This window comes from Platalea leucorodia (genome assembly GCF_965183815.1).
Source record: "Platalea leucorodia genome assembly, chromosome: 7".
In the NCBI taxonomy this organism is placed as follows: Eukaryota; Metazoa; Chordata; class Aves; order Pelecaniformes; family Threskiornithidae; genus Platalea; species Platalea leucorodia.
The window spans coordinates 25,761,427-25,789,409 of record NC_138829.1 but is presented as its reverse complement, the minus strand read 5'-3'; the positions used below and the strand labels follow the sequence as shown (position 1 = coordinate 25,789,409).

Sequence of the window (27,983 nt, the reverse complement as noted above, 5' to 3'; positions counted from 1 at the left end):
ACCTAGGGGAATAAAACCGCTAAAAATACCCTATCCTTGGGGAAATAAACTTTTTCTTCCTCTCCTAGCCCATATTACACTGTGTAGGCTACATAAACTTCAAAATCTGTACAAGAGATTATGTTCACTCAGCATTGCCCATAACTGAAAGATTTCTAAGTGTATGTATGAGTTCTGCTCAACATTTATCAGGAAGCCTCTTCTGTTACAGTTTTGGTTTTAGCCCCTTAGGAAAGGTTACAGAGTCCTTGGTATAAATGATGCAAAATAATAAGTACTGAACCAATTTTGGCACCAACAGTAGCTGGTGGGTTGAATGAGTACTTGATTCGAGGCCCCATTAAGTGCTGACATGTTTACAAGCCACACTTTATTACCAAACGGACGGGGAATTTGGCAGTGGAGAAGTCTGAATCTGTTCAAGACCAGTGAGGCGAATACACTCCTTTAATCCTCGTCTCCTTTAAGACTATAACTGCTGCAGCCTGGCTTTCTCATGAAATTGTACAAACTGGAATACGAGCTCAAAGGAGAGGAGAACCCTTACCAGCAGCCTGGCACGACTCTCTGATACATCTAGGGGGGTCTCACAGCCAAAACCTCATCTCTTCTTTGGGAGTCAATGGGATCCCAGGGCGACGGGGCTTCCAGCACTGAATGTCGCCCCTCGGAGTCGGAAGGTACAGGTGAGGTCACAGAAGGGTGGCGGTGGCAGGACAGGGGAATGGGGCGGCCGCAGGCTCCGCAGAGCTTTCTTGTGACACCCAGCCAGCCCCTGCAGTGGGATTCTCCTGTTCACAAGCAGTATAAACCAAGAACACAGATCTTACAAGTGGCACCATTTCTCCTGAAGATTTTTTAATTGTAGCTGAGCGGCTGTGCTTTTTGTGTGGAGGTGTGAGGAACTTAGAGGGTCTAGGAGGTGGCTGTGAACTCCTCATTTACAGAAGAGAAAAAGCAAATGAACCCGCCGCTCACTAGTGATGACGTGGAGAATGAGTCCGAGAAGGACGCAGGTGCGGTGTTTAGTTACTAGCAAACTCACTTCAGAAATAGTCAGAAATGGCCAAAGGAAAATCTCCAGCACTCAAGAGGGACTGAAGTTGCTGCAGGCTGTTCACCAGGTGGGAAGGCTTCCTCTCCCCAGGCCAGGCACCAATGAGGAGAAACGGGGTGCCAGTGCCCTGAGACGGGAGATGCCATCCAGGAGCAGCTCGGAAAAAGTACAGTGCATCAGAAGAGGGCTTGCCAGTACCAGCCTCCAGGCAACTCCACCCAGCTGCCCCTAATTCCCACAGGAGATGTGGGAGCTCAGCACCTTGTGCGACCAGATCCTGTTTGAGCCCTCCGTTGCCCAGAAGGACAGGCAGGGCATGAGGGGCAGAATAGTTTTCTGAACCTGCTGCTGTCAGGCTGTGCTTGTACGCAGCAGAGCCAGGCTCCGGGTCTGCTTGCAGCGTTTTGGCCTGATTTCCTAGCTTAGCATAACGGTTCCTCTCAAAGTTCAAAGCTTCTTTGGCCTGTCACTTAGTCATTACAAATTATTTTCTTATTTTCCTTCATAAAGCCATTACTGTAAGGCAGTGAGATATGTGGGACAACTTCTCTGTTTGGTTCTTGTTTTTCTGTATTTAAATAGAGTGTAATGCAATTTATGAAGTGTTACATAATAATTTTCCCTAATGGATGTTCTAATAGATGAGATCCTTTACCAGAATATTTTCCATTGTTTCAAAATGACATTTGTCTAAATATCCTTTCTTATTTTTCTGTAAAGGTAGCTCTGGGGTTTTTTTTGATCCAGCAATAATAATTTATTGCCTATTTGGAATTAGTCCCTTTTAGATAGCTTTTCTGCAAACAAGGTTTCTGTTCTTGGCTATGAACTCTTGAAACTTTGACTCCGTAAGTGGGACCTGACGTAATTAATTACCAGTTATCAAGCCCAAATGGTTATATTAAAATTAGTATTTCTCATGGGTTTTTGACAGTATTAACTTCAAAAATATTATCACTAGGAAATACCTGGTCAGTTAATAGTTGTTTGCCATTTTCCCTTACATATTGGATTAAATAATTGTGGGTAAAATGCTGGCCGAATTTGACTGACAGTAGCAGTGAAGAGAATTGTTAATCTTACCCTGTCCTGGAGGCAACATGTTGTCAAGATGTCTAGTTGGTTTGCTTTTTTCTTGGTCTAAATTATTTACATTAGGAGGGAGAAAAAAAATTTATATTTTATTTATTTTTTCCACAAATATCTAACATATTTGTTTATAATTTCTCTAGAAGTCTTTTGATATCCACAGTGGCATGACTTAAAATAGGAGATAAAGATCCGATACCCTTGTCCAAGGCAAAGCACACACATTTTTTTCCAAACCACAATAAATGTAATTTCTCAATTTTTCAATAAATGATAACATTTAGGATATTAATTCCTAAATACTTGCTTAGACTTTGCTTACATACAAAATCATGTGTCTCGTACCTGTTTCCTCATAGGTTCCTTCATCGCTTAACACTCCCAAGTTAGTATAATTGCACAGTTTGACACATCACTGAAATAACTGATTCCTTACAGACTGCAAAAAAGTGCTTATATTTGAGCATTTGCATTAGCATCATTTTGTCTGCATACTGCAAAATGCTATGTTCCATTTCATGAGTTGCCCAGTTGAGCTGTTATTCTGATGCATTTCTTATGCCAGACATTGAGAATGAAAGAAGTGAAGACAACCTTGGTAGCTTTCTTTCACAGCTCAAATTCCTCAGTATATATCAATTAGATTTTATCCTGGCAGAGAAGGAGAACAATCTATTAAAATCTTCATCTGACTTTTATGTCCATCACTGTTAGTAGTGATTCTAAGAAAGAACACTTCATTAGTTTAGCGGCATGAACTAGGACCTTGTTGCATTGTGAGGCAAAAGATGATAAACATTTTCGCTACTCCACAGAGTTACTGAAGTATAAATTGATAGTGTGATGTATCAAATAGTTGTACAACACAAATGAGGGGACAGCATGAAGCAATGTACCCAGAGAACAGGCATAACATAGCACGAGAGAAGGGATTTGCAGCTATCTGGATGCATCCCTCGTAAGTCGCACATCAAACCACGGAGTGGTTCGTGACTGGTACAAGCCGTGCGTGAGGCAGGCTGACCAGAAAACTGTGTCTGCAGCCCCAACACCTGGGGAAAGGAAAGGGTAATAAAGGAGTCTCCAGACCCATCACTTTCCACTGCATTGCTTTTAACACCAATAAACATGATACAGTGTTTTTCACATTTCTGCTTGAATAACAGTATTATTTTCTGTACCAGTACCAACTTCTACAGCTCCACAGGGGTGCAGGGAACACTTCTGGATCTACCTCAGAAGGCTCAGTCCACACACTGTAGGATAGCTGGTGTACTGGGCACATGACAGCCACGTTATCAGGAGATAATGCAGTCTGGATGGGTTTTGTATAGTGTAGACAGTCTGTTCCCCAGAGTGGGAAGTTTATTTTTATCAGGATGTCCAGCATTGTAGGGCCATTAAGCAAAGAGGATCAGTGGGTACTATCATAATGTCCCAAATCTTTGGTTCTACTTGTGAACTCTTTACATGGGATTTAGACCTATTTTTACCCTTTCTTTTGTCTTTCTCACGCTAAAGTAATGCAAGTAAACCCATCATTTGAACAAATAAAGTCTGGCAGAAGGAAGTGGTCTTAATGAAGGAGCTGCAGCTGCAGGGCTGGTTGAAATGTGGTGACGTGGGTGCCAGCTGGCCAGTCTTTCCCTCACACAAGTCTGCATGAACAGCCAAACCGCAAGCTCCACGTCACACATCGATGCTAAGTGACATTCAAGAAGGGTACAAAATTACAGGTCAATAGCCTGGAAGTCTAAAGGGAAATAAGGAGTAAGAGAAGAAGGTAGTAAAAGCAGTGACTGGGAATGAAAAGAAAGATTAAGAGTTGGAAAAAAGTATGTATTTTGTTATTAGCCAGGAATTATTTTGGCAAAATTATTCTTCATTATTTTTGTATGCATTTATTCCTATTAAAAAAAAAATTTCCAAATTCTTCTTCTCTCTAACTATAAAATAAATTCTGAATTGTAGGCAAGAGAAGCTGTATCACTTCCAGTGGGTCTAGCTACACTCAGTCCCAACATACAATAGCATCCAAACACTTTCTCTTCTGCCACGCTTGAAGAGTACTACAAAGCATTCCCAGGCTGATAACAGAGTCAGCCAGCTGTGTCCTGCCCGTGCCTGGCAAAGGGCGAGTCAGTTCAGGACAGCTAGGAGGAACTGGCATGGGTTTGGCTTGTAGGTTTGTGGGAAACGGGGATGGAGAGGGGAAATTTGCTGTTGACTGGTGGGCTCAGAAATTGAGGAAGGGGACAGAGGCAGCTCGTGAGGAATGAAGACCTAATGCAGGAGAACTGTGAGTCCCCTGCACATGGGCTGCATGCTGAATTTGGGGAAGACTCTTTCCAAAAGCTGCCAAGCCATGGCCAGTCTGCAGACCCGCAGCCCCAGAGTGAGTCCATCTCCACACCAGGGCTGCATGCGTACAATGCACGGGGAGCGGTGGGCATGAAGCAGGGCTGGGGAAGGAGTGCATCCACAGCATGTTGAAGAGGGGTGCAGGCTTCAGTGAGAGTGACGGGAGGTCTGTCACATCCAGGGAGTCACATCTGTGCTTGGCTTGCATTGACAAAATGAATCTGTTTGGTTTTATGGCAGACCAGAATGAAGAGACATCCAATACCAGTGAGTCTCCGGAGTCTGTGTCGCTGGCTGATGCCTCAGCAGAGAAGGCCACACAAGGCTCTGACACTGACCTAGAGGTTGAAGGTGAATGTTTTCTGACCATCTGCCCTCACTAGCCTTTCCTCTTACAGATCTGTACCTACCAACTGGTATGTATCCGAAAGGGAGACCAAGTACACAACCCTGCCAGGGTCCTGACAACCACACCTAATCTGGCAGCTGATAAAGGCAAGGGGGATGAAATTCCCTCTAAGAGCTCTCCCTTTGACATCAAGCATCTTCCTTCAACTGTTCTCTATACACCATGACTATTCCTTTGTTCCTTCCTCTCTCCTCTGGTCCTTAATAACCAACATTAGCAGACCAGCCCATTGCCTGGGCAGCAGGAGCAGCTAGCTAAAGCCGGGAATGGAACTGAGGCTCTGTTTGCGTGCTCCTGATGAGACCTGGCATAGCAATTGCAGTCTGTGTGCCATAGGTTTGCCACAAGTGTCCTAGACTTTTCTGGTGGCTCTCCTCTTATCTCCTGCCTAGTGAAGTCAGTCCTCTCGCTAAACAAGTCTTGCACTCATTTCTGTAACAGTAGGATTTGTCCATAATTTAGGATAAGAACTTTTTAACTTGTTATAAATGAAAGGAAAATAAAAAACCATAAGAATGCAAGAAAAAAAGACTTTTTTGTTAGAGGCCTCAGATTGAACTGGAAAATGGCTTTGACGAGAGGGGAATTTGTCTTGAGGTCAGACTATTGAATGCATATAACAACATGGAGAAATATGAGCTCTAAGTATGGGGTTTGATGAAGGAATTCCAAATGACAGGTTTTTGTGGAAATACAGCCGCCAGCTGCACTGATATGTCTCACTGCAGCTGTGTCAACAACACCCAATGGCCAAGATGAGAATGCTGGGATTCTTTCTGCTGGTTGTAAGCCAAAATGTTCTGAGCTGCCCTAGCTCTGCTGGCAATATCAGCTGCGTGCTTCAATTAAGATTTTAAAGGAAAAAATAAAAGATGAAAATGTTTTTGCCTGATGTCAAGAATTCTCAATTATACCAAGAAAGGTTTAGTCACATTGCAGACTGGTGAGAAGCTACAGCAAGTCACTGGATGCCAAATGGAGAAGCAAGGAGGATACATTAACTCTTGGAGGTCTGGGATAAAGGAATGGGGAGAACCAGGGAATGATAACCCTTTAAAAGTAAAATCCTAGTGTTGTTACATAGTGTTACTTAATTTTATTAAGTTACTTAACTTATTTAAAAGAGGAGGGAGAACACTGAATGCACCACTCATCAATATACTTTTTCTCTGTAGATCCTGAGAAGGCCTTTGTGGGCATTACAGGCACAGAGCTGTACTTGGAAGCATGCAGGCTGATGGAGGTGGTGCCTGTCTCACACTTTATTCAGAACTTGGCCAAGCCTTATATAAACCTGAACCACCATGGTCTAGGACCCAAAGGTGTCAAAGCCATTGCTATTGCTCTGGTGGTGAGTAGCCAGTAAGAGTGGGGCCACTGTTCTCAAGAACAATAGGCATTTTAGGCTTCTCTCAGTCCTGGAAGCCATCACTGAGTACACAGTGTGGGAGAAAAAGTCATGTATCTTCCCCATAGGAGCTCTGAGCATCCCTAATGTTTCTAATCCCCTGCACGGGAAAGTCTTGTGTGGCAACTGCTGGACTTTGCTAGAGGTACCCCCAAAAGCAAACTGGTGCTCTTCCATGGGACACAAGTCCCCAGTGCTCCTAACCCCTACAGGGCCAGAGGTAGGGCTGGAGGGATTGGTGTCCCCCAGTCTGGCTCCTGCATAGGGATGTGCCTACACTCACCAATGGACAGGCCCAGGATGCCTGACTTGGAGCTTGAATCTGAACCTGGGTCTCCAGGCTGGCAGAAAGCAATGGGAAGTCCTACCCACTCAAAACCTCTCCAGAAAAGCATCTCTTTTGTATGCCAACTCTCGCTGCCATGGCTCTGACACGGCTCTGCCATGTCCCGTGATCACTGTCCTGCTCAGGACCTGCAATGGTTTGAGGTTTGGAGGAAATGTCCAGTGTCTGTTGAACTGAGGAAATTATCCCCTTCATTAACTTTTCAGCAGTTTTTTGTGTGTCTTTGTTTACCTTTGTGTCTTCCCAGTCCAATGCAACTGTCACCCATCTAGAGTTGGAAGACAACTGCATTCTGGCAGAAGGAGCCATATGCATAGTAGAGATGCTACGAGAGAATTCCTCCCTTCAAGAACTGGTACCCAATCTGATGTAGTTTGTAGCCATAATTATTGCTCACCAAGTTCAATCTTCTGAAAGAAACTCAATTCATTCTGTTGTGATTTTAACCAAATAACCGTTGTTCCCATGCAAAAATATTCACATTCTGAAAGTCATTATATTTTATGATGCTCTACTTTTAAAAAGTACAAGCTTCTGAAAAGCAGAAGTGCGCATGTGATGGCAGTCTGGTGAGCCTGGAACTGTTCTCTTCATTAGCAGATGTGACAATAATTGCCATAACTAAGTATTTCTAGTTCATGCTTAGCCAATGGAAAAAATGTTTTGGTCAGGAACTTGCATTCTCCAATATGACATGGGGAAACTTTTCTAAACAGATTAAGGGAATAATGCAAAACTTTCAGGTATGAACTGGTAGGAATGTTCCTTCGATCTGAAACTGGGGTATACATAATGCATTTTGATAGGCTATGGAATCTGTGTTACACTGGAAGAAAACATTCTTGGCCAAATGCCTCTTGGTTCACTGAAGACAAAGACCCATGTGAAACCGATGGCTGTAGGGCTTTATTCCTGCTAGGAAGAATACAGGGTTAAACACACCTATAACTCACATGTTAATTACTGTCTGGCTGACATTTCTCATATTGCTTGTCTTGCATTATTCCCTTGATATCTTGGGCATTAAGAAGACAATAAAGCTAATTCATTCTTTGGACTCATCCTTCTTATCCTCCCTTCTTTCCCTCCAGAACATCTCCAATAACCACCTTGACACAGCAGGAGCTGAAGCCATTGCCAGTTTGCTTTTGGATAACATGTCCTACCTCCATGCTCTTCAGCTCTCAGGTGGGCTGTATGCACCCAAACAGTGATGGCAGCGGAAGTGAAATAACACCCGTTTCATCCCAGTCTCTCATCCTGAGAACATTAGTCAGACTATGGGCAAAATCAATCTCTCAGCTATGTCTCTGATGGGAACCCAGCGTAACAGTGGAAACCTAGATTTATAGTGATGTGATTAAATATTCAGCCTGCTCAACCTTCAGCACCTCTGAAAACCAGTCCCTTACAAGAAACTTAGATAATTGCTGGAGTGTCTCCCACATCTTGGGGTAATTCTACTCTATGGAGCAAAGTGGAACAGTGACTAACTTCTTACAGCCTGATATGGGCCGTGATTAACTGGAGGATCCACCTAAAAGCACAGCTTTCTGCAGATCCCAACACAGCACCAAGGGAGAGATCAGTGCACTGTTAACATACTTTTCCTCCCCAGGAAACAACTTTGGAGATGAGGCTGCAGCATACTTTGCTGAGGCGTTAATGGTGAGTTACCTGAAATCCAAGGTCATTTACAGCCCCGGCTGTGTAACAGACTCTCCTCATCTCGAAGCTGCTACTCACTTGGCATGATTTCACTTGGCAATGCCCTTATGATTTCCTGGCATAATTCCGCTGAGTGCCTCTTGCTTACTTCAGAAATGAGAGAGTCTGGGAGGACACAGAGCAGGATGGACTGCATTAACATTTTCTCAGGACAGCCGTGTGAGTCTGACTGAGAAACAAACCTTCAGCACTGTGTAACAGAACAACAGAACAACAGAATGACATCTGGGTGACAAAAAATTTTCAAGAAGCATAAGTAACCCAACTTCATATCATTTTGCAATTCTCCAGTAAAAAGAAGATGCTTGACTTCTCTGGTTAGTTCCTGTCTCAGAGCCTCTGCATCATTTGGCACCACCAGAAGCTGCCCTGAAGCAACGCCCTGACCTGATATCAGAAAGTGCTCTTGGTCAGGGTGCAATGGTGGGAGTGAAACAGGGGCAGGAACAGAATTGCAGGATGTGTTGCAGGCCAGACATGAGATGTGTGAGGGGAGTTTGCACAACACAAAGTCCCATTGCTTTTGCTGTTTTGGGCAGATAATCACTGTGATGTTATATGCCTGACAAAGCTTTGTTTTGGGACACGCAGTGCCGCAATCTCCGTGCTGATGATCTTCCATGCACTGGAGATTTCAGTGTGTCTGATGATACCCATCTGTTTCATCCTCATGCGGGGGCCTTGGCACGGCAGCTGGTTGCAGCTGGCTGGGAGATCTCATTGTCTCTGCACATTTGTCTCTCTGCAGGGCAATTACCAAGTGAAGGAGCTGGATCTCAGCCACAATGAGTTCTATGAGAAGGGAGGACAGCTCCTGGGACAGATGCTCGGTAACTTAATTTATTACTCCCGCAAAGCCAGGAGTACAGGCACTGGGGCACTTGATGGCGTCAGCACAGCGAACATGTATTTCCTTCTCCAACAAAAACGCCCCATGAGCTGGTGGGTAGTACAAAAGATGGGGTGCCCAGATCTAGAGCTTTCTGCCTGGTCCGCAGGCTCACCCTCATCACCACAGGTGACTGTAGCAACTACGACTAATGTATCAGAACACAAATGCAGGATGAGAAACCACAGTAACAGAGCAGTCTGTGTCAGAGAGAAGAGATCTGAAAGAGAAGTCCCTCAGGGAGTATAAAGCAGAAAATTGCATTTTACTAAAATCTAATAGGATCAGAACTGTTGTTTGTTTTAAGCTTTTGATTACAAAGTTCAGGAGTGATTTCAGTTTTTCTTAAGTAGCCCAAACCCTAATGGTTTGAGCCATTGCACAGCAAGCAGCAAGGGAAACAGATTAGGAAGAAATAAAATTAAGCTGCCTAATTTATCTGTTCAGACAAAGCGAGATCCAGAGTGTGCCACTAGCCCTGGAGAGGGAAAGCAAACAAAACAGTTACAGTCCTTCAGTAATGTCAGGTGCTGTTAGTGCACTGGGAAGGACTTGCATGAATATCTGATGGCTCTTCTTCCCTCAGTGTTCAACATGGCTGCTACCATAACGGCCACAAACCTGTGCTGTGAGCACCCAGTGTTCCTTGAGCATTTTGGTAACACAATGCCTTCAGTTTAATTAACGCTTTCCTTCTCCTGGTTCAGTATTTCCACTGATATGAACCTCTTTCTAATTACAGTCCATGTCTTTAAAAGATGGATCAATTAAAACTGCAGTGAGGGACAAGGCACTGTGCCCCTGCCTTGGAGAAGCCCACAGCAACGTGGAGATCAGTACTAAAACTTGTGACCTTCCTAGACAAGAAAAACGCCTTTCCAAACTTAAAGGTCTTACACTTCTTCTCTCCTTCCAGCTCACTTGAGGCAGGAGGAGCAGAAATTACTGGAGAATCTGTTACTTTTCTGTTTTGTTTCTTAAAGGAATATTTTTAAGTCAGCTAAGCTCACCATCTGCCTCCATCCAACCTCCCATCCATGGAAAATCTGGAGAAGAAATTCTCCCTGAGAATGAGAAGCAAGTGTTGGCAGCAAGTCCTACCCCTCCCAGTGTCGCAGTAGACACAAATGAATTCACACATACCCTGCTCTAAGTAGAACTTACACCGTGAGGTGTGCTACGCATGTGAATTGGCACTGGCACATATGCAGCTGGGCACAGCCACCATATGAAGCTGAATTCCTCTCTTCTGCTAATCAAACATATGCAGAGTGAGTCTTGATATTTTAGATGTGGCAAGGAGAATCCAGCCATTTTTCACAGTGAGAAACACAGACAGTGTCTATTAATATAAGAAATCCTCCCTCTCTCTACATTCCTCCTTCACAACTTATTCTTTGATTAAGCCAGAAAAAACTGTGTTCCCTTTCTGCTTGTGATCAACAGCCTATTCTCTGTTCTTTGGGTGCCGTGGACAGCAAAAACTCTGTAGGTACTCAGTAGGTTCCTCCTACTGCAATCACTGAAGGCTGTTGCTGAACCCCCAGCAAACTTTCTCGTAGTCCCTAAGTGTGGGTCAGCAGCTGTGTCCAGACCACTCTTCATGAGCTAACATCTCAGTTTCTCTCTCCTAGCCAGCAACACAACACTGGAGATTCTGGACCTGAGCTGGAACCACCTGAGGAGGAAGGGGACAGTAGCACTGGGCACAGGTCTCAGGGTAGGAATGCCCCTGTTTTGTGACACCCTTCCCAGTGATAATTACCAGGAGCTGGCTGAAACACTGATTGGGAACTCAAATCGCTGAGTTCTGAGCAGGATTCAGTAGCTCTAGCAAGGCTCATCCTACTGACAGTGGCAGTCAGCGCTGGAAGAAAGACTAAAGCAGTGAGTAGGCCTGGTGACTTATGTGGATGGAGAGACCCTGGTGCCATTGCAGAGATGTTGGATTCATTGGGGCTGCCTGGGTGTGACTTGAGGGATGCTCCTGTCTCAGCCAGACAAGAAGGGGTAGATTAGTACAGAAGACAGGCATGCAGTACCTAAGATCCCTCTTCTCTCCCTGGAGGGCAATGGTGCACTGAAAGTACTCAACCTTTCTTGGAATGGCATTGGCAACGAGGGAGCACTGGCCTTAGGAGAAGCTCTCAAAGTCAATAATGTGCTGGTTCACCTGGACATCAGCAACAACCAGATCAACAACGAGGGAGCCAAGAAGCTCTGCAGGGGCCTTGAAGTCAATGGAAAACTCAAAATCCTGAAGGTAAAATAAAGCCCAGGCATGGCTGGAGAAATAAACAGAGGGAATAGAAAGATCTGAGTCAGGAGGGACAGAAGACAGAGGTGAGCTGTCTGAGCTAGAACTGGAGGAAACGAGTATTGCTCTGGGTTGAAGGTGAGCAGACCAGAAGGAAATTCTATCATCACATGAATTTGTTCCAGGGCAACTAAATTGCACTGTTGCCGCAAAAAATCCCCCAGGGATTGGCTTGACATAACCCCACACCCCTTATCACCCCAAAGTGGTTGATTTCTGTCATGTCTAGTCTCAGTCAAGTGAGAACCTAGGCATTCAACAAGTTCACATGTATACATAAAATGTAGTTGTGAAGGTACGTATGTATACGTAAGATGTACCTAAGGCAAAGGTTCACACTGACATTTGCAGGTAGGCAAGAGTGTGCCTTTCTCAGTGTGTTAAGGATTTGCTAAAAATTTATTCAAACACAGGATAAACTGTCACTGCCACGTCAGGGCAATGCCACAGCACTACCTGAAGGAGAGGAGTATTACCAAGTCCTGGAAAAAGAAAGCCAAAACTGCCTTCTAGTAAGCTAGGGATCAATAATGTTGGAAAGGGCAAAACTGAATGACCGGCTAAGCTGGCTTCAGAGGTTAGGGTTGAGAGCTAACATGTCTTCTCAATCCAAGATCATTCTCTAGGAATTCAGCTGAGAAAAGTCAGCTTGCTTACGAGCTGCATTCTCAGCTAGATCTAACATAACCATCCTGAGAGCCTGCAAATGGCAGTATGGTGGTTGTGGGGCATCTTTAAAGCTGTTCATGTAGGCCTTTGGACACACCTATTCTTGTAAATCACTGCAACCACACCAGTCTTTGGGACTGCTGTTTTAGATTATGTAAATAAATGTTGTCTGTTTGCCTTGCACTTAACCCGGCTTAAGGTCACTAACTCACACCAAGGCACTCCTCTCTCTATGTAGCTGCACAGACTATGTTAGGAGCTGATAACACAAAGGACTTAAAGGAGGGTGCGTCTTATGCTGGCCAATGTTAACCAAGAAAGTTTTCTTTCAAATAGTGGGAGTGGGGACTGCACATGAAGTCCAAGGTGGGGTAGAGGTGACGTTCACACACTAAGAAATGCACATGGCAATGCCAACCCCATAATGCCAGATAGCTAGACCTTGTAGGCTAGAGGCAGCCGATCAGCTTGAGCTCTGATCTGCTCTGCTGCCCGGAGGAGCCAAGGGTATGGGAAATGCCCCGAGGCGCATACCCCTATCCAGAGGGACCCTACTAGCAAGCACACATTCAAATGCAGCCCATTGCCTCAGCTTCTCTCCATCACGAGTGAACATGATCCACATCACATACTCCTGCGTGACACATGTAAGGGACCTGATACGTGGAATTTCATACAAGGAGACAGAGAGAAGCTGAGAAGGCAACTCCGCTGGGAAGTTGCATTGTGGAGTTTTGTAGGACAGAGATGAGAGATGGTGAGATAACAGACAAACCCATCGAAACGGACCACAGTTATTCTAGAGCTCTGCTGAAGAATGGGAAGAAAGGGTCATCCTTGAGGTTACAGCATGCCTTCTGCCAGGCATTAAATCCTCATTCTCACCATGTCTGGATCTATGTCTCTTCTTCCACAGATGGCCAATAATCCCCTGACCATGGAAGGTGCCACTGCGCTAGTCATATCTGTCAGAAAGAATGCCAAATCCATGATGGAGGAGATCAACATCTCAGTAAGAGCTTATATGCTGGAAAGCCTCCAGGACCATACACTATACATTTTTAGGAACTGGGTGGATTGCAGAGCTGCCCCCTTCCAAAACTGTTTTGAGACTTGCTGTTTGTTTCATTTATGCACAGCCATTAATAAAAAGATGCTACTCTGTGACAGCCCTTCTAGCAGCCATGTGGAAATTAGAGGGCTTTGGTCTAACTCTGGAGAGAGGTGCTTGTAGTATCACCACATTTTGCTCCCTTCCATTTTGCAATAGCAGAACAAGAACAAGGAGTGAATTCCTACTGGAGGATGAATTCTCTTCATCCCCTGAGCTGTCTCCCTCCAGGGTAGCCTAAGATGCTAGATACTGTGAAGTGCTTTGATACCCTGTCAGTATATATGAGTAGAAGATGGATGCTTCAAGGCATTGAAAGCAAAGCAATTTTATTTAAAAGAAAAACCAAAACCCATTAAAAGGCTGATGTGGAAGGAAAAAAAAGTCACAGAGGCCAAATCTTAGTATGCTACTCTGTAGCAAGTCAGGAGCTCTAGACATATGGTTGTAACCTCATGTGCTGCTTCTAAAATGGGTTGGAGCAGGGGTTGCATTGCAGACCAATGCTGGGAAGAGACCTGGGCAGGCATCAGTCCGCTCCTGGCCCTCCCATCCATGCATTAATGCTTCATGGGAGCACTTACAGAAGGTGTCAGGGGCCTCAGGGCCCTCCATCCACCTTTGGGAGCACCCTGATTAAAGGAGAGAGCATTTTCACAAAGATTAGGTTTGGGACTTGGAACATAAATAATATGTTCACACTTGAAATGAGCTAAAAAAAGTTCATGGGCAGTTTTGGAGACTCACGTAATGGGTTGTATCTAAGTTACCTCTGCACGTGTTTCTTTGTCCTGTGGTTACTGTATTAAAGAAAGAAACTAAAACAAAGCAGAATAAATAATATTCATCTATGGCCTTTCCTGAGAGTATTGAGGGCTTTCAATAGAGATCATCTGAAGAACAGGCGTTCCTCTAGGGCAGACAATTTTTCCTGCATAAATTAAGATCAAAGAGAATTATTTGCCAAGTCTGCAAGGAGTCAGGCCTCATTCTGCAAAGGAAAACTAAAATGGGTTGTGTGGGGATAAAGGACTTCATTACACTATACGTAGTTCTGCTAGTTTTATTACTAATAACCTAAACAATTCATACACTTGGAAAGAGTGATGTATTTTAGCTAAATTCTGAGAAATTAAAGAAATTATTGAAGTGCATTTACTTAAAAGGAGGCACTTGAGAAGTTTTGAGGCAAGGAGTTAATTAAGAATCTTCAGTCCAGCCTAAATCTCACTATGCATTTCTGCCTTTTAGGGTTAACAGATGCTCTCTTCACCTCACCCTTCAAACAGTCTAAATTACCTGGCATTTCACAAGATAAATGGTGAATGGCATAACTTTACAATGACATTTCAGTATCCCAATCAAATGCTTGTGGGCAAACATCTAATCTGTCTGACAGACTTCATTCCACCTGTGATGTAGGGAGTCTTGCATTTCAATTCAGAGTAATTGCAAATATACAGCTCCAAAGATCTTATGCTGTCTTAAACCTTTAAGAAATTAGTAAAGGTTTTAATCTTTTATAGGAAACTTAAGGGAAAACATAAACAAAACCTTCTTCTGCCCCTTTTCCCAGTGACAAATGTTTATCTTGACTTTTAAAGAATGAATAATTAGTATGTCTGCAAGAGGAATTTTTAATAAGGATCATATCTAGAAACCTTTCCATGGGTTTGACAGCACCAGCAAAGGTGAAATAATAGAAAGGCACATTTTTAACAACAGTTTATTGCTTCTGACAACATTTCTAAGCATGACTGTTCCCCACATTCTTTTCATAATCTACTCTTTATAGGGTTTCAACTTGCAGATACTATCAAACATTTAATAGAAGTCATGAATCAAAATAGCCAGCACATACTCATCTTCACAGTCACAGTACAAAAGAAAATACCATCGCTTGTCAGCTGTCCATGTGTTGTTTTTCTGGACTGTGAACTGACTGTGTCAAAGATGCAGAAATGCACAAGCTGGCTCCCTCCAGGTGCCGCCCAACCCAGCGCGGTTTGTTAGGCCAGACACGGTGCTTTGGCTATGCTGCTCCTGAGGCCGCGCTGGTGGTTCACTGGCTTTCTCATGGGGTCAAGCCCAGGCTGGCAAGCCCTGGAGAGAGCTGGCAGCCAGCAGAGCCAGCTCGAGCTCTCCGGTGCTGTGTTCCCAGAACTAGGACACTCTGCTAGTGTGCATAGTGCAGGGATGTCTGAGTGGTTACTTCAGAGAGTCACTCTGCATCCATAAAATCATTGGTGCTGAATGAAAGCTAGTAAACCCAGCCAGACCCAGACTCGTTCAAGACTGTCTTTGAGTAGTAACAGTCAAGAGCTCACTGCATAGTAGATCATAAGCTTCTAGATGGATCTTAAGAATGGTAGATCATAAGCTTCCAAAAACGAAGCTGTGAGAATACATTGGGAGACCTTGTAAATATACTTTGGGAAAAAAATATGGTGCTTGATGCCTTGGAAACCTCTTGCAATGACAGAAAACAGAAGCTTTCATTAATTTCCTGAACTGCCTTGAAATTTCCAACAATTAAATATATAGCTAACATAATACATTAACAATTCCTCTGCCATCATGGGTATGAACAAAATCATAATCAAGGTTTCAAAAGATCCGTCAAGGCAAAGCCCAATTTGTCATAACTTAAATTTAGAAGAATAAATTGCAGTGACATCAATATTTGCATCGATGGTTTACTTTCTAGTATCACAAAACCCTAAATCAGGACACTGTGGTGCTGCCCATTCTATAAGTACTAAACCAGAAAACTCACAGTGTGAGCTCTGAAACGCTGAGCTGTCACTACCCTGTTTGAAATCCCTAGGAAAAACCAAACATCAGGTCTTGTATTGCTGACTGGAGCTTCCTATTAGGGTTACACAATGAATCAGAGCTTTACTAAAAGTTCTTTTCATCTGGAGACAGCTGGACAGATAGACGCATCTTTCTTGTCTGGGCCACAGAGCTACACTGCTGGAGATACTAATCCTTTTAGGCCTTGGATGACTTTTTTTATTATTATTATTTTTGCAGAACTCTAAGGCACATTTTGGCCATTAACTGTTCAACTTGCAGTCTGCATCTTAACGGAATGGAGAGGAGACCCATGTAGACCTATCTCAGGGATGAACACGCATCACTTGAATAAGCTAACATAAGAGGTCTTCAGTGTAGACATTTACCTGATGAATATCTAGGTTGCATTAAGTTAATTTCTACATAAATTAGTAGATCGTTTTCTGTCTCAGGCATAGGAAAAGAGAAAGAAGAAGAACATTTGTTTAGTGTCAGGCCTCCGTGGGATTCCTGAAAGTGAAGAGTAGAGATGGGAGAAGGCACGACCCTTAGGAGAGAATGGTTAATGATGACTTTAGATGGATTTGTTAACAAACAAGTCTTTGTTGTTCTTCGGGTGTCCATGCTGACTGCACTCTCCTTCCTCCTATGTACCAGAATGTGTTGGTGAATGAAACTTTCATCAAGTTGCTGGATTTGGTGTGTCAAATGCGTCCTGAACTAGATGTCATCTATGGTGAGGTTGAAGGCTGCATCGCCAAGATCCCCAAGCAGCATCCAAATCCCATGAAAGTGATCCAGGTGAGCTACTGAATTTGGGTCCGTAGCTCCCCTGTACACAGTACACATGCTCCAAGCACTTGGAGGGATGGAGATTAGATTTCCAAGTGGGAAATTCAGCCAAGTTCCTTCAGAAAAGTATATTCACAAAGACTGTCACAATGTTCACATATCTCAGTCCACGCAGACTGACTAAGCAAATCCTTTGATCTTCAGGAGAAGCTAATGCCTTGGGATCTGAGCGCACTGGGGAAAAAAAGAATCTTAATAGATATTTGCTTGCTGTGTAAAACAAACTGATTTCAGGTCAGATCCAAATGAGTGTCCATCCTCATCACAAGCCCACAGCAACAGCTGGCTTTCATAGAACCCTTCACTGACAGTTGTGCTTTAGCATCAAAATTAATGTGCTTCATAAAAGTAGGATATGGTATTACAAGCAAGTACTGTCCTAAATAGAAATGACTTAGCTTTGCAAGGTCTGTAATTTCTATGGAGAGCAGCAGATGGTGCTGTCCTCCTTGCTGGAAGGCAATGCAAGCACTTTGAGCATTGCTGAGTTAACTAACACTTTTGCGCTACCAACTGTGTTTCTTAGCTGCTGTGCAGATTTTTAGCTAATTGGGTGAGACTTTGCTGTAGATATGGATTCAGATGAACTTAAGCAAAATCTCGTGCTGTTAGCTCCCATCAAACAGTGCTGCTGTGCTTCAGAGCTAGTGACACTCACACTAGCATGCTTTGCAGTTTTTAACAGCAGTTATGGTACTCAGATGTGTCCTCATTCAGACGGGAATTCAGAGAAAAGCAACTAAAGTGATCAGAGGTCTGGGGGAGAGTACTGCCTCTGGATTAGACAGCCTAGCCAAGCAGTGGCTGCTGGGATGAGGACCAAATAACCATATGCAATTACCAGAAGAAACAGGTTTACTACTGAGTCTAGTTTCAAGGTAGGGAGAGAAAGAGGTCTAACTGAGAAGAATGGGATTAACCTGAACAAAAGGATGTTGTTCTGACAATAGGGTGGCTGCACAAGGAGTTAGGGATTCATATATCTCAGTGATAGGCTAAGTAAAGGCAGGGTGACAGATGGAAGAATAAGGGGAAAGCTGGAGGCAGGTATTAGTGCCTGTTGCATGGTTATGCCCATGTTTTATCTCTGCTTCTCTTAGAACTACTTGAAAGAGCACAACCTACAACTCTGGGACTTTTTTAGGGATATTGACAAGGATGGAAATATGAAGATCCCTGTGGCAACCTTCCGGAGAGCCATGATGCAGGTGCGCCTCTGAAAGCACAGCCAGGATGCTCTTCTGGCAGGGTACTGCTCTGGGGAAACCCCTCTGCTGCAGCACAGCCACCAGCCAGCCTTGCTGGTGACATTCTTCAGACTAAACGGCTAAATTCACGCATTGCGAAAGTTGAGCCCTAAACAAAAGTTGAGACCCAACAGAAATGCTAGGACATCCAATAAATACTGCAGATGGCATCAGTGATAATGGATCAACTTTAGAGTATCACAGGATTCTTGTAAAATCACAGAGGTCAGCTGTTTGGATAGGATATACAGGATCCTGAGAGATGATTATGTGTTACAGCTATGGGAAAGTGAAAAAGAGGGGTTTAAACCCTTGCCTCTACGCACTGAGTAGACAGTTCTCTTCCTGCCAAACCCACCACGGTGCTTGAGATCAGTAGCAATGGTCAGCCAGCCATGATGCTATTTTCAAAAAAATGCAAAAAATTGTTATTTTAATCCTAAAAGAGTGAAACTGCCTCCCCAGCACCACCCTGTGGATTTTTTCCATTCCTTCTTCCATGCACCAGGCCATCTGCTCACCTGTTAGAAGGTGATGGGTCCCAGTATGATATGGAGGATTTTTCTGCTTGAAAATGTCCAGGTTTGCTAACATTTATCTTATCCTCTTAGCAATCAAGCATCCCACTGGATCGAGTCCAAATTGGGGAACTAGTGCGCAAGTTAGACCGGAATCGGACAGGGGTTGTGGACTATAGGTGAGTGAGTGACTCCACTTACTGCCCTGGCTTGTCTTTCTTTTTTTAATTTCGCTCAACACCAAATGAACATATCCTTATTCACTTTAGAAGGTGAAGGGACATATGTTTTTGGCCAGTCCATTACTTACATAAGTAAAAGATAGATGAAATAACACCTTGCATGCTTAGAAGCCCTGTTGAGTCAAACCAGAAGTCAATCTTACTTTTCTGTTTGATAAACTTGCTGTGAGAGTGCAAGGATCTCAGAGCTGAATGGCATTTTCATTCATGCTTGTAAGCCTGTGTGAGAAGCATCAGCTGAGCACTGTTCTCTCCCTGAAGCCAGGGTAAGATTTGCAAAGACACCGTATCTGTGCCTTCAGACCTTTTCCTCCACCCTCAGGGACTCTAGTTTTTTTCCTTCTCTCTGATCCTTCTTCATAGGAGACATAGTTTTCCCTGGAAACCCACCTTCAAACCACAGAACTTTTCATTCTCTTGTAAGTGCGTCTTCCTTAGTGCCTGTAGCAATCATGTCCAAGTTCTGAGAGCCTGAGCAGTCAGCAGCAAACTCCTTGGAGGCTGTCAGTCGCTGCAGGCTAAACCACTTGTCATTGGACCCAAAATTCCCCCTAGATTTCCCATCAGTTCTGACATGTGACTCATCAGCTGAAAGCCCTATTAATCATGCCCAAATATTCCCATCCCTCAGCACATATTGATGGGTTTAAATATATGCTGTAGTCTAGTTTTAAGGCTAGAAGCAATGGGTCAATTTTGCAAATCTCTTCACCTCTTAGCTTCCTAATGTTTTCAAAGAGAAGCAAATTACTTTGTTAGATCTGGTCTTTATTCCTTCGCATACATTGGTCCTGTACTAAAAGCACCCATGCTCAGACACTAGACAAGCCTTAGCCTGGTTAATCTTGAATCAGAGGTTACATGGGGTTCCCAAGGCAAAAATTACAGAACTGTGGTTAAGTAGCAAGCAAATTAGGAATGATTAAAACCCAATGGTCAGCAAAGACTTCATTTGGTGCCATTAATGATGCTGAGTTGATATGTAGGGAAAAATAAATACTAATATCTACTCTTTATCTGGCTGCTTAATGTATTTTAGCACTGTAGCATGTGTAGTAGTGGTAATATTCACCTTGTAGACAACAGTCAGAAGCGTTGTGACCTTTGCTGTCCTTACTGTCTTACTGTTCCCACCTCAGACTGTTTTCTCAAGGTCCTCTCAGCAGCTTTAAGATACCTGACAGCGAAGGTTCACTTTACTAAATTAATACTGGTTCACCGCTTTCTTTTCCATCAGTCACTTAAAAGAGCAGAAGCTGGCACAGAAGCCTGTGGAAGGGGAAACCAAGGAGGAAGAGCCATAAAAATGAAGCAAGGAGGCAGGTCAGACAGTGAAAGATTGTAGGAGAAATACTGGAAGAAAGCTCAGAGTGGCCCTGGGCTTGGGGAGGCCCAACACTAGGGAGCTCTAATAGTCTAAGTTATTGAACGTAGAAATAAAGCTGATGTTCCACTACACAGCAGGTCCCTATACAGCCTGGTCTTTTTGGTTAAGGGCAGAAGAGATTGGTCCTGTGGAGCTGGTTACCAAATCTGTCTCACTCTGCATGCTGATGATGCTGAACTTATTTGCAGAGACAGAGACAAAAAGCGAGAATGGGGAAACCAAGAAAACTCATTACTTTTATTATCCCTTTTTGAGGGAGAGCAGATGGACAAAGAAAGACTGAAGGAAGTGCCCTGCAGACAACCCCTACCAGACTTAGCGGTTGTGACACAGGGACCTTTGCAACAGGAGAAGAATTAAATTCATAAGAAACTACAGCTCGTGTTGCTCAAAAAGTTATGGGTAACAAGAATTTTATTAAATATCTCCATGGGAAAAAATATGCTAGAAGGGTGGAAACCATAACAGATTTTAAATGGCTCAGATATTAAACTGTTTTTTTTAAACCAATATTTAAAAAAAAGACAAAGATTTCAGCAACTCTTAAGAAGGAATGAAAGCCATGTTTATATGAATATTTATACATAAATAGAATTTATAAAATGTAAAAATATACAGATGAGCAGAGCCACAGGAAGTATATTTTGCCATGTGCAACTGCCATTTTAGACTATACCACCAAGAAACTTGGAGAACTGGGAAATGTTGGCCCCTCTGGGAAGACCAGCCTTCAGTGGAAAGGGAAAGAAGTAGCTGGTTACCATCTGGTAAGTCTCCATGTGTTTCCCAGCAGAACAACCACCTGGAAAAAAATCTTTGAATTAGAGTTCAGGTGGCTCCAGTGCCTCATCAGAGGTCAAGATGACTGTTGACATGATGGCATTGGTATGAGTGCTCAGTAGTCATCCTCAATACACGACCGACTGCTAGGCTTTGACTCATTACCCCAGCAGGTCTGTGCCTTCTGATGTCTGTGACTCTTCTAGAATTTATTTGTGATTGCAGTTGGTGTCTCCTTCACATACAGAATATGTGGGGTTTTGAGACGAAGAATCAGAGCAGCAGAGAGCATTTGAGATGCTGGGGTTTCCTGTTCCTTTCCTAATCATTCTTAAAATGTAATTAGCTTTTCTTGACTGTTCCTAAGCACTGACATGTGTTTTCATTGAAACGTACACCAAACCTGCAAGGTCCTACTCCTGAGCACTAAGGCTTGAGGAGGTAGGGAGCGAGCAGTCCATACCCACCATTTTACAATCCCAGCTCACTTACTCCTGAGAAAGACCTACACTAACACACCACTCCCATGAGAGGGAAGGACACTCCTGTGGTGCAGGGCTTGGCTGGTGCCTGGGGTCTCTCCTGCGGCAGCAGCAAGGGCAGTGCCACTGCTGGCCCCGAGGCGCCAGGCCAGCCGCCGCAGCGCAAGGGCCCGCTGGCTGTGCCCGGAGCCTGCTTTCAGCTCCTCTTCTGAAAATGGCTTTGTTGCTTCTTTCCTGAAAAGTACTACCAGCAGGAGCATCATTTTAGCTGTTGTAAGACATTCCTCCACCATCCTGCTCCAGAGGCTGGTGGGTTGGTAGGCAGAGCGTGTGGTACATTTTGTGCTAGACTCACTGGCTCGGTGGCTGAGGGACTGGAGATGCCTGACAATTGGTCCCTACCCATGTGGCAACTGTGACATCTCTTGTTGGCCCATGTTCGCCAACACCATGGAGCGGTGTCACTGCTGCAGAACAGTTCTAGTACCTCTTGGATCCACTGAAGTTGCTACACACGATCCACGGACCTGAGTGTAGTTACTCATCATTTCTGGAGGGGGCTGATGTTTAAAACAGGTCATCTTCTAGGATGTTCTTCAGTGGCTCCAAGTCTGTTGACCAAGTGTTCACCATCCAGTGGCCATGCCAGTTTAAAATATCTTTGCCTTGCTCTCCCTCTCAGCTCCAAGAAATCCTTTTTTGAGTCTTTTTTTTCAGCTTAAGAGGCATACAATGTAAATTCCAACATGTGCAGGCTGACAATTAAGGCCAGGGAGATGGGAACACCCAACGATTTTGTATTTGCACAAAAAAAGAGTGGAGTTTTTTGGCATGACCAGCAACTATTGTTACCTGACAGAGAACAAGATTTACAGCATCCCAGATTTTCCTCTAAAACGAGCTTCTTGGCTTACCAGCAGGCAGATGCTCAATGAGTTAGTTACACTGGATCACGGGCGAGAAGTTTCTCACTTGTTTCCAGACTGGAAAACGTTTAAGAGAGAACAATGGGATCTCAGGGTACCTGATGGCAGAGAGCGAAGCTCGTGCTTCACTGTCCCTACAGCACTGTGTTCTGCAGAAAAGGGTGCACTTTGGAGTGGAGGAGTGGCATGGATATACTGTTAAATATCTTTGTCTTTCCTTCCCACAGTGTCTTGGGTTTGTGTTGCATATGTTACACAGGCATCTTTATCTTACGCAGAGTGCTGTTGTGTATTAGTCACACATTACTATTCTGTTTAGGTTTGCACAGAATCGGCTGCCCAACTAAACTGATTTGTCCAATTATCGCCTTTAAGATTCTAGATTAGCTACAGCCATCAAAAATCTTTTGTAAGAAAACATCATAATCAAATAGAGACAGGTACTGGCCTGCGGCAGGTGTGGCTTTTATTTATTTGAGTGTCCCTTTAAACTCCAGACTCAACAATGATGTGGCAGCTAGATTGTACCTTTACACCAGGAAAAACCTACAGGGAGATAGGCTGGTTTCTTTCAGCTGAAGAGTTTGAGCCAAAATTTCCATTCCAGAAGAGCCTGATAAATAAAAATTATCTACTTTGCCAAACACAAAATCAAAAGAGATTGGATCTCTGGGAAGGAACTACATGCAGCCTTCCATCCTACTATGTGGCCTGATGCAATTAAAATACTAGCAAAAAAACTGGGAGTGCTAGTGAAAATTTTAGTTCTCCAAATTCACATGCAAGCCGTGTGGTGGAGGGATGCAGTCGCAGTTTGTATTGTTGCCGAGTCTCTCTGAGCACTCTCAGATCAATAAAGCTTTTTTAAGCTTGGTGGCAGCATTTGTCCCCTTGCTGGGAATTCAGGGATAAACGGTGGTAGATACTGAGCAGGGGCGGGGGGGAGTGGAACATGAATTGCTCTGCTGATCCCGCACCTGTGAAATGCTGCAGAAGGAAATGGTTTGGCCAGCATAAATTAAGGCAGCTCTGAGACTCATCTAACATACCCCAGGAATTCAGCCTGCCAGCACAAAATTAGACAGTGCAGAAAGCTGGCTAAACATAATCTCTGCATCTTCCATGGCTTGTGAGAGTGACAGAGCCGAGTGACATTGTCAGATCTCTTCAATATTAGAAACAAAATAACACTGTTTAAGTAACATGTTTTGAAACACAGCATGCACACCAGAGTATTTAATGTGTTAGCTAGTTTAGATGAACCTTTGGATCTCTTGCAGGGGAAATCATCTTTTTGTTGTGGATCTCATCCAGCAGAATGAGACCCAATTCAGACTGATTTCCTAGGCGCCACCTACACTTACAACAACATATCATTGCATGAAAAAAGACATTGCTAGTCAGAATCTCTGGAAATCTCAGAGTAAGTATAAAGGCTAACGTTATATGCCAAACTATCTCAGCTTGTTCATGCTGAAGATCTTTGATCTGTCTAGCTGAACTGGCCTAAAGGTTTTTGGCTTTACTTTCAAAGGAGAAATCTCATGGGCTGCTGAAGTGGGTACACTGATACTAGTCTTCATCTTTTAAACTTGCATCAATAGTTCTTTGTTCCAGTGGCCTCCCATCCATATAACGAGTATATCAAAAGGTGTTCAGTGTATACCAGTGGACACATGCTTTATGCAAAGGGGCATCCTACGGCCATGCACGAAATCAAGCATCATGGGACTGGGAGCATGCCGTGCACAATGTGCTGGTCAGTGCAACAGAGATACTTAAGTCCCCTGTCCATTCATTCACTGAGTAAAACCTCACCTGGATCTGTCACAGCAATGTTATAGAATCTGAAGAGATGACGGAGTGAAAGTTTGCAAGGACAAAATTTAATTTTTTCAGCAGGAGGCAGTGGATTTGGGTCAATTGACTGATGCTAATGGTTTTTAAAAGACACCGGAAAAGGTCAAGATCATAATGGACATCTCAGTTCTTGAAAATGTATGTTATAGTTGTTCTTTTCTTCTTATGTGGGTGGTGCCTTATCCATCAACAATACTGAAGCTATTTCATAGTTTCTTAATCCAGAGACCTCAGCCAAAGGACTGCATTCTGAATTTGGCCCACCAGAAGAATGCAATCAACCCATAGTTCATTCCTTGACACCCTCTTTCTTGCAGGCTGCTGAGATGGCAGCCAGACACACGCCACAGGCTGGACAGATTTCTCTGGTAGCCTTCTCTGTTCCAGATACTTCATGAGGACCCTAGTTACTCCACTGACATGCTATTAGCTGTGCATCTCTCAAGGGACAAATATGCTAGCTTTCACAGCCTCACGGGAAGGGGGTATCTGATCATGTCACAGGAGGACAAGGAAATAATGTCCTACCATATAACCTTAGCCACAGGATCCTCCTTCCAGGAAACTGAGCATGTGCATTCCCTGATGGTCTATGTTTGCATTTGGGGTCATAGGATAAAGAGTTCATACGATGGAGCAGGTCTCCAGAATATGGTCCTCCATAAGGGATTGAGACCAGATCCAAACATGATCTTCCCCAGTAAGGGAAGATCAAGCCATTTCAACAGTCCACTTTGCCAGTGGTTTCTCCCCATCTCATCTTTGTGGAGCTGGTATGGGCGCCTGTTACACCGGGTACATGTGCTGAGAAGTCCGAGCAGGGCAGTTAGGATCAGAGGCTTACCGCTGTTGTGCAACTTTCAGCATAGCTACCAGCCCTCCCCTTGAGTCACCGTGAGGGCACTGATGTGCCGATGCACCATGCACTGGCTTCTCTCAGCGTGCAAGTGTCTAAGCAGGACCCACGCCTTAGCAGCAGCAGCAAGAAACTTGCTTTTCCACCGCAGACCTGCACCTTTGCCTGCTTTTCCTCCCTTTCCACCTAGCAGAGGGCGCTCCGCTCTCATAAGTGGCTCCTCAGCACATTCCTGGGATGGAGCTTAACCACTGGAAGGAAAAAGTCCTGCAGACACACACCCACACACATACATACACACCCTAGGAGACAAAAACCCCCAAGCTCAAAACAAACTGCGCGCTAAGAAAAGGTTTGTTGAAACCCTTGAAAATCCAACCAGGCAACCGGCTTGCGAGGCAGGGAGGGTGCGGGAGGCGGCGGGCGAGGGCGGGCGGCCCGGCGGGCGGGCGGCGCTGGCAGGCGGCGAGGCCGCTCCCGGCGGGCAGCGGCACCCGCTCGCCGCCGGCCAGCGGCACCCGCTCGCCGCCGGCCGGCCTCGCCGGCCTCGCCGGGCGGCCCGCTCCCGCTGCCGCGGCATTGCGCGGCGCGGGGGAAAAGCCACAAGGCGAGCTGCTCTCTGGGGGAGGTGGAGACAGGCACAGGCGGAGTCAGGGCTCAAATTCTTGAACCTTTCACATCCTTTCTGTAATTTGAAACATACTTGTTCCCATTCCAGGACCTTTTTTTTTTTTTTTTAAATTCCTTCCTTGAGGCTGTGGAAATACGTTCAGGAAAAAAAAAGAGAGAGAGAAAGAAAGAAAAGAAAGGAAGGAAAAAAGCAAGCCCACTACTTATCAGAGGCTCCAAAACAAAACAGAGAAACGTGAGAGCGTAGCCCTCCCCAGCACAACTGCTTGCGGGCTCAGATTTCCCTTCAGAGGGGTCATGGCTGCTGCAGTCATGGGTTTGGAACGCAGCTGGTCCTGCCTGCAACAAGGCGAAAAAACCCCTTCTCTTCTGCAAACGGCATTTACCTCCGCCCGCTTCGCAAGCTCCTGGTGTTCAGAGCGGAGGAAGCCATTTGCAAAAACCTTGGGGCACTGGTTTGTGCCCTTACAGTTCCTGGTCATTTTTGTGGCTAATTCCCCTTCCCCACTCCCAGCCCCTTCCAGCCCCCTCCCGGCTGGCCTGGGAGGGAAGGGACATCAGCATGTCCCTGTCCTGTGCACTTCAAGTCACACACCTATAAGCCTTCCCATTTACCTCCTTCCACAAGACTAGCAGGGAGACAGTTCCCGTGTTCAGGGTGGAGTGTACACGTATGGGAGAGGAAAACTGGCTAATGTGCACTCTGGAAGATTTTGAATGTCCCTAATCTCCCCCAAAGGCACGGAGCAGCACAGAGTGCTGCCGGGCCATCGCTGCCCATTCCTTTCCCCCTGGGTAAACCACAGCAGGTGACCGTGCTGGTGCTGCAGGACTTTTTGTTAGCTTTGCGTAAGGAAGTAACAATTAGCAGCGACACTAAATGCCACCTCGGGTCAGAAGTGACCTGAAGCTCTCGAGTTGCATACAAGCAGTTGCAGTGCAGCTTCCTTGCCAGTGCTGGAGCAGGGCTGCGAAGTTGTCAGAAGGAGCACCTACCTCTCTCCCATCCACTCAGGGACTCACACCCTGCTCTTTCAAACCAGAAAAACAAGGATGAGGGGAGAAGCTTTCATGTCTCGTTGCCATTATCATAGGCCTCAACTGTGTTAATGTGGTATCATGCTGTTTACATGTGTATGCATATGGATGGGTGTGAGCAACGCTTAAGGAAGGCATGAGGTTTTCCAGGAGAGAGTCAAGTGGGCACATGTGCATCACCTGAAGCAGCTGGATGATTGCCTCACCAGGAGCCACCCCTGCGCATGGGGGAGAAGTCATCCAGAGGGAAGGGCAGTCCGTGGGCACAGAACGTAGCCCTTACATGCTGTGCTCCTCCCCTGTCACAGCCACTGCTCTGCACAGCTGGGGCAAGTTGGGGAACTTGGAAAGTATTTCTGCTTCCTCGGGAATATAGCTAGAGAAGGAGGAGGAGCAGGACTCTCTGGAAGACAGAGATGGGGCAGATACATTTATTTATTTTTTGGAAGGGACAGTGTGACATTTCAGGGTTTCCCCATAGCCGAGTTGTGCCTTTCAGCCACGTGCCCCATGTAGGATGGCAGCTAGGTTATGCCCACCAGGGAACTCCTCTCCCTAACCCAGCTCCTTGCAGCACAAGTCACCACACTGATACTTTGCAGATTGGCAGGAAACGCCACAAAGCCCATGTGTGCTTAAATATTTCACGTCACACAGCACATGTTATTCTGGCTGCCTGCAACACTGCAGCATTTGGGCTCCCTCCCTGCTAGGAGATAAAGCATCCTGATAGCTTAGCTGTGTTTATCCAGACACCCTCAAGACAGTCGTTGTCTCTGAAGCTGGACATTTGGAGCTCACAGCATCTTCTGAATGTTGCCCTCAGATGGGAGCCATCCTGCTCGAGGCATCCCCACCATCTCTCTGTGTCCATCCTTTGCCCTCAGCTTGGATTCCTGCTTTTTAGCCAGTACAGCCATAGCATGGTGTCTTGTTTATCACATTTCTATCACTTCTTGCAAATAAGCCTTGGCTACAAATA

At 44.8% G+C, this 27,983-nt stretch overlaps 1 protein-coding gene across 1 annotated transcript; it reads left to right on the top strand.

Moving 5' to 3' along the window:
* Nucleotides 1-622: 622 nt before the first annotated feature.
* LRRC74A (leucine rich repeat containing 74A) lies at nt 623-20,346 on the top strand (the record flags this gene model as incomplete). The annotated part of the gene is made up of 15 exons (XM_082318861.1): nt 623-686; nt 948-1,016; nt 4,748-4,858; nt 6,092-6,267; nt 6,918-7,025; nt 7,762-7,858; nt 8,289-8,338; nt 9,147-9,228; nt 10,922-11,007; nt 11,356-11,550; nt 13,190-13,285; nt 16,841-16,984; nt 18,136-18,243; nt 18,894-18,979; nt 20,280-20,346. 15 exons carry the CDS (start codon nt 623-625, stop codon nt 20,344-20,346), a joined length of 1,539 nt encoding a protein of 512 aa, XP_082174987.1.
* Nucleotides 20,347-27,983: the final 7,637 nt, after the last annotated feature.